The 7,232-nt window shown below is 51.1% G+C and overlaps 1 protein-coding gene across 3 annotated transcripts in view; it reads left to right on the top strand.

The window, feature by feature from the left end:
• Positions 1-7,232, top strand: part of Glra1 (glycine receptor alpha 1) — a 99,539-nt gene that overhangs the window by 75,531 nt on the left and 16,776 nt on the right. For all 3 annotated transcript variants that reach the window (XM_021212236.1, XM_021212235.1, XM_021212237.1), the window contains 3 exons: positions 536-759; positions 3,021-3,103; positions 4,871-5,008. In XM_021212236.1, the coding sequence (XP_021067895.1) occupies positions 536-759; positions 3,021-3,103; positions 4,871-5,008 (445 nt within the window). The remainder of the gene's footprint in view (positions 1-535; positions 760-3,020; positions 3,104-4,870; positions 5,009-7,232) is intronic.

Here is a 7,232-nt window from a genome sequence, read left to right as displayed (position 1 = left end):
AAGAAAGGAAGAAAGAAAGAAAGAAAGAAAGAAAGAAAGAAAGAAAGAAAGAAAGAAAGAAAGAAAGAAAGAAAGAAAGAAGAAAGGTGTTTTTAAATTTTAAAGAAAAACAGATCTTTCACATTAGTCTTTGAAATTTACTTTTAATTTGTTTTTGGTTTGGTTTGGTTTGTTTCTTTGTTGTTTTAGGACAGGGTCGTGCTCTGCAGTCCTGACCCAGAATGTGCTGTGTGACCCAGGCTGGCCTCAAATTCATGGCGGTGCTGCCGCCTCAACGGCTAACGCTGGAATTACAGGCATGAGCCACCATGCCCAGCTAAAATCCCTTCAAAATAAAACATTTCTTCTAAAGTTCAGATTTGCATATACTTAGCTGAGGATGGGCAGGGGTGATACTGGTCCCTGGTGCCCAGACATGCAGCCACACTCAGTATCTTCCAGGGTGGGCTTCAGGACCATGAGCCATAAGCATAGGGTCCTCTGAGAGTTGGCGCCTAGAGTCTAACCCCACCCCCACTGCTGTCTTGGGCTCCAGGACTACAGGGTCAACATCTTCCTGAGGCAGCAGTGGAACGACCCCCGTCTGGCCTACAATGAGTACCCTGACGACTCTCTGGACCTTGACCCATCCATGCTGGATTCCATCTGGAAGCCTGACTTGTTCTTTGCCAATGAGAAGGGGGCCCACTTCCACGAGATCACCACGGACAACAAACTGCTGAGAATCTCCCGGAATGGCAATGTCCTCTACAGCATCAGGTGAGTTCCAGAGACAAGGCCAGGGAATCCTAGCAATGGGTTTCATCAAAAGCAAGGAGAGAGAGAGTAGGAAAAGGCTCGTAAGGGAGGGTGGAGTTTAAGTCTCGCTATATCTCAACAAAGACAAGATAGATTTCTCAGCCACCATCAGAAGCAAGTGTTGAGGAACAAAGCTAGACAAGACACTGCAGCTTTGGTGGCAAATCTGAGCACCATGTAAATGGCACAGTCCACAAGGCTAAGCCAGGGCCCACTTACCCGGTACTAAGTAAGCCTTGGGACTCAAGACCTCCCCTGTTCCTGGTTGTATCTTGTAGACACTGGTTAACTGCTAAGCTTTCAGAGTGTCCTGTGACTCCCACTCCCTGACACCCACACACCTAGTCCCCAATCTCCTTGCCCGGGCCACAAGGACAACCGATAATGGAAGTAGAGACATGGGCTCACACTCAACTATGGCTGCTTGGAAAACAGATGGTGCAGAACACTTTTCATCTAATATATCATTATGTAACTCATGAACTAAGTTTGACGATCCCCGTTGTGTACATCAGAGAAGTGGGGATGTGAAAATGTAGGAAACTTGGACAATTGTCAACGGTTCCTGTCAGAGAGTAGGTACTGATGGGGTACTAGTGTAAGTCCCCTGCCCGCTGGAGCATCAGAACAGTCTCAGCTTTCCAGTTTGGGGTCCCAGGACTTCTGGAACATCAGAATGGCCACCAGCCATCACTTTCCATCTGCACATCAATACGTGATAATGAATGGCTGTGTTCTGATTTTAAAGAGCTTCAGAGTGCTAAGTGGCCACCTCTCCCACCTTCAGCTCCTCGCTGAGGGAGAAGTCTTATCTCCCATTCAGATAGGAGCCGTAAATATCCAAGATGGTGGAGGGCAGAAAGTGAGAAGGCTGGGCTGATCCTGACCCACAGAGACAACTGGATTCAGGCCTCCACAGGCTGTCGGGAAGGGACGTGGGACCCTCACCACTGAGGGGACAGCAGAAGCTCGGCTGATTGGGTCCATCCTACCAGCCACATCTAGATGAAGAAGGACACAGAGTCAGCCACCAAGGTCCTGGTGGGCTGCTGGAGGGAGGGTCACCTCTGCCTGGAATTCACTGCTGCCAGGACAGTTTCATGTCTCCCGGAAAACCAAGTCCCAGTGCAAGCTGACAGAAGGACAGGTCAGCAGAAAGTGATGGTCCCAAGGACACTCAGCATCTGGAAATTAACCCATCCTGACAGCTGCCCCACTTCAGAGCTTTTATCTTCAGAAATGGGCCAGCTGGTTTTCCCTTCACTCCCCTCCCCTCTTCCCTCCTCCTCCCATCCCCCTCCTGCTTCTGTCCTGTCCTTAGAGTGGAGTACACACACCAGAGGTATGAGCTGGAAAGGCAAGTTCTCAAGGGACCAGGTGTGCAGCTGAGGTGGCAATAGTTATGTTCTATGGGGACATCCCAAACTGAGTACCTCAGGGAAGAGAGAGGGACTGGCCTCGGGACAGCAGGGACAGATAGCATTCCAGCCAACCCAGAGCCAACGGACTCAGCATGCGAAAGCTAGTTCCATGTGACTTTAGCACAGACCCAGCCCATCCTTTTCTACATATGTGTCCCTAACCTGTCGTGGAGAGAGCCTGATTGTCTAAGAGCCCTCCATTCCCCTCTGCTGCCAGAGCTCTGGTGTGAGCAAAGACTTTCAAGGTTGTTATCACAGCCTGGGCTACCAGCCTGGGATGTCCCAGAAGGGCTCCCTCTGGCTTTGGGGCTGCAGCCTTTATAACACCCCAAAATAAATAACTGGCCCACTACTTTCGCCCTGTCCCTACCTGAACTCGCAGTCAGTCACGTCTCAAGTCATTTGTGTGGAAACAGCCAGAGGTGGGGTGGGGGGACAGTTCTGAACTCACTTCTGACAGGCCCAGTGTATGAACGGAAGCAGCCAAGAGCCCTGTGCAGGCCTTACTGCAGAAGCCTGAGAGTTCCTGAGGCTGAGGTTGCAACCTGCTAAAACTGGGTCTGTAGCATCCAAGATGGCTCCCCCCAAAAACCCAGAAGTCCCTCTGACTGGTGACTTCTGGCTACCCCTTTTCCATCCACAAGCCTCCTCTTCCCATCCCAGGAGTTTGGAAATAAGCACCGGTCTCCAGTCGCTGGTCCCCACCCCGGAACAATGATTTCAACCAGCACACAAGTATGGAGGCGCAGTCTCCCTGAATATAGATAGTCCCGGCATCAGTCCCATCCCTTCTCTCCCCAGAATCACCCTGACGCTGGCCTGCCCCATGGACCTGAAGAATTTCCCGATGGATGTACAGACGTGTATCATGCAACTGGAAAGCTGTGAGTCCGAATCGCTTTTTTAAGGAGCCAAGTTCCCTTTACCCATTGCCAGGCAGAAATCCCCTAACCGATAGACCCCAGGAGAGTGCTTTTGTAACACAACGTGCCAAGTGAGGGGCTTGAATTGAGAAAATACATTAGAAACATAACTCCCCCCTACGCCTAACCCCCATCCCCCACCCCTGTCTCGCTGGGGCCCAGGCTTTGTTACCGGCTGCATCCTCCCAGGAGGAGGCACTGTGCCCAGTCCCTTGTGAATGCGCCTGCCAGGAATGAAGAGAGATGGCTGAGGGAAATCACTGTGGGTGCTCACTTCAACAGGAGAGGTAGGCCACTGACTGCACAGGTCACTCCAGCAAAGGGGAACTAGTGGAGCGTATTATTGAAAGCAGGAAACAGGGTCAGGGGGGAAAGGCTCTGCCAATAAAATGCCTGCCACTCTGAGTTTGGGTCCCAGCACCACGTCAAAGCCAGGCTAGGGGTGTAGAGATGGAAGGCACTCGCCACCCAAGCTAACAGAACCAATAAGCTCCATAATCAGTGAGATACCTGTCTCAAAAACATAAAGTGGGCACTGGAGAGATGGCTCAGCAGTTACAAGCACTAGCCGCTCTTCCAGAGGTCCTGTGTTCCCAGCAACCACATGGCAGCTCAACACCCTCACATACACATACATGCAGGCAAAACACCAATGCATATAAAACATGGAAAAAAAGAAAGAGGGGCTAGAGAGATGGCTCAGAGGTTAAGAGCACTGGCTGCTTTTCCAGAGGTCCTGAGTTCAAATCCCAGCAACCACATGGTGGCTCACAACCATCCGTAATGAGATCTGACGCCCTCTTCTGGTGCGTCTGAAGACAGCTACAGTAGGCTTATACGTAATAAGTAAAATCTTTTTAAAGAAATGAAAAAAAGAAAGAGAGAGCTCATACTGTTCTTGCAAAGGGCCCAAGCTCAGCTCCTAGCACCCACATTGGTCAGCCCACACAACCTCTTGAAAACCCAGCTCCAGGAAAATCTAACACCTCTGGTCTCTGAAGTCATCTACGTGGTTGTGGCATGCGCACACACACACACACACACACACGCACACACACAAAATTTAAAAATACAATAAAATCTTTTCTAAAATAAATGATGTGGGGAACAAGTGAATAAGACACCCCACGACATCAGCTCTCAGCTTCTGGCCTACACATACATGCTCACCTAACCGTGCGGACACATACTCACGTTACATCACACACCCAAGCTAGGGAAGAACCAGGTCCTGTACACCACAGGAGGCTGAGGCAGAAGGGTTGTGGGTTTCAAGAGAGACTGAGCTACACAGTGAGTTTAAGGCTAGCCTGGGTTGCATGAGACCATGTCCCCAAAAATAAAAGAGAGTTGGTGCTGGGGCAAAAACTCTGATTGTCTTGATTGAGCCACCTGCTTCTCTCATCAAGAGCACAGGTGACAGACTCACCCCCCAGAGGAAAACCTGTAAGGTGCAAAAAAAGGAAAGCTTTGAGGGTGGCATGTGCAAGAATTGCTGGTATCGATCATCCTTTGCCGTGGGGTGAGGGGCAGAACCCCAGAACAAACCTAGGTGGGAGGGCTGGGGAATTCATTTAAACAAGTCTCACCTCTTATGAAGGTGAAGAAGAAAAGACAACGGGGTCCCCTAACTTCCACCACCATCTGGGGCTCCCCCCCCTCCAGCCTCCAGTCCTAAGTGTAACGCTGAGTCCTCGCTGACCGAGCCCCTCTTCCGGTCTCTCCCAGTTGGATATACCATGAACGACCTCATCTTTGAGTGGCAGGAGCAAGGAGCTGTGCAGGTGGCAGACGGACTGACCCTGCCCCAGTTTATCCTGAAGGAAGAGAAAGACCTAAGGTATTGCACCAAGCACTACAACACAGGTAGGTGCAAGCGGCCATAATGTCCCCAGGTCCCCAGGGTCATCCAGCCACAGAATGGCAAGGGTCTGTGTGTAATTACCGTGGTGGTTTTGGAACGGGTTTGGAACAACGACGGAGACGCGTGCCACTGAGATGTTCTTTCTGAGTCCTGGGGATATTAACTGAAGCTTAGACCGCACCTAATTACAAGGGAAGCTAGTAAATACTGTCTTTACTCTGGGTAGGGGTCCCACTGCTGGGTTGAGCAGAGGAAACGGCAGGTGGAGGGTAGGCTCTGCCACATAGAAGCTTGTGTTTCTGATAGTGGAGAAGTAAAGTACTTGCCTTGGGTGGGCGTGGTTCTGATTAGTAATTAATAACCATTAGCAATCAGCCCATTTGGGAGTAAAGTATTCACAGGAGGAAATATGGAGACAAAGTGTGGAGCAGAGACTGAAGGAAAGGCCATCCAGAGACTGCCCCACCTGGGGATCCATCCCATATACAGTCTCCAAACAGGCTATTGCAGATGCTGGGAAGTGCTGGCTGATGGGAGCCTGAAATGACTGTCTCCTGAAAGGCTCTACCAGAGCCTGACAAATACAGAGGTGGATGCTCACAGTCAACCATTGGACTAAGCACGGGGTCCCTGATGGAGGAGTTGGAGAAAGGACTGAAGGAGCTGAGGGGGTTTGCAGCCCCATGGGGAAAGCAACAGTGTCAACTGGCCAGACCACCCGGAGCTCCTAGGGACTGGCCCACCAACCAAATAGTACACATGGAGGGACCCATGGCCCCGGCCTCATATGTGGCAGAGGATGGCCTTGTTGGACATCAGTGGGAGGAGAGGCCTGAGGGGGTTCGATGCCCCAGTGTAGAGGAATGCCAGGGCTGGAAGGTGGGAGTGGGTGGGTGGGTAAAGGAGCACTCTCATAGAGGCAGGGCAGGGGGAGGAGAGATGGGATAGGGGGTTTCCGGAGAGGAGACCTGGAAAGGTAATAACTTTTGAAATGTAAATAAAGAAAATATTCAATAAAATGGAAAAAAGAAAAAACAAAAACAAAAAGAAATCAACCCATTCGCTAGGAGCCATGGCAGGTGGAGAAGTAGAAGCCACAAATGCTCCATCAGCTCTGTCATCCGTGCCTAGTCTAGCCTTTGCTGGGAGAGGCTGAATTCAGGAAAGAAGCCGGAGTTAGACCAGGAAAAACTATACACATCCCATCTCAGATGAGAAGGCAGCTCATGTGTGCACTGTGGGGAGGGGCCAAGCTGGCTGGCCTGCTGGCTGGCACACTGGTAAGAAGCTGTGTCTGACCCAGGCTGAGCAGGGGTGACACATGTCTGCTACAGGACGATGGCAGGCCCAGGGAAGAGGAAGTGGAGGAGAGGGGCCAGGGGTGGATGCCAGGTACCTCCCTCTATCACTGCCCCACTTTATCTGTAACACTGGGGCTCACAATTGGGGTAGTCTGGCTGGCCACAAAGCTCCAACGATCCATCTGCCCCACCACCGTCAGCACTGGGGTTACAGCTGCTCACCAGGGCAAGTCCTTTACCCACTAAGCTGTCTCCTCTGCCCGATTTTCTAATTCTGAAGGCTAATACTCTGTCATTTTCCCCATCCGTCCATTGAAAACTAATTCTGATGCCGCGATCCACTTCTATATATCCGTCTGGAAAATGCAGCAGCGTTACTGACAGCCGCCAAGAGGAGGAAAGGGTCTGATGTGCAGGGAACCTTCCTGCTCACTGCCTCCCCCACTCTTCACATTTACAGCCCCGAGTAAGGCCCGGTGGGGACAGGGGACAAAGATGGACAGGGCTCTGACCACATAGGGCCCCAGAAGATCTCCAATCACTTACTTCAGTAGACAGGAACTTTACCTTCCCTCCGACCAGCATGTCCTAGTTCTCGTAATACATGGGTGCAAAGAGATAATCTCCCCAATCCAGCACGAAAGATAGAAAGGCGGCAGTGGTGATGCACACCTTTAATCCCAGCACTCTGGAGGCAGAGATGGGTCAATCTCTGTGAGTTTGAGGACAGCCTAGTGTACATAGTGAGTCCCAGGACAGCTAGGGCTATACAGTGAGACCCTGTGTCAAAACAAAAACAAACAAACAAACAAAACAACAAAAACGAGAGAGAGAGAGAGAGAGAGAGGTGAAGAAGAGAAGAGAGGAGAGGGGAGGGGAGGGGAGGGGAGGAGAGGAGAGGAGAGGAGAGGAGAGGAGAGGAGAG

This window comes from Mus pahari, chromosome 14, assembly GCF_900095145.1.
Source record: "Mus pahari chromosome 14, PAHARI_EIJ_v1.1, whole genome shotgun sequence".
Lineage (NCBI taxonomy): Eukaryota > Metazoa > Chordata > Mammalia > Rodentia > Muridae > Mus > Mus pahari.
The sequence above is the reverse complement of the archived record's forward strand: the minus strand, read 5'-3'. Positions and strand labels throughout refer to the sequence as shown.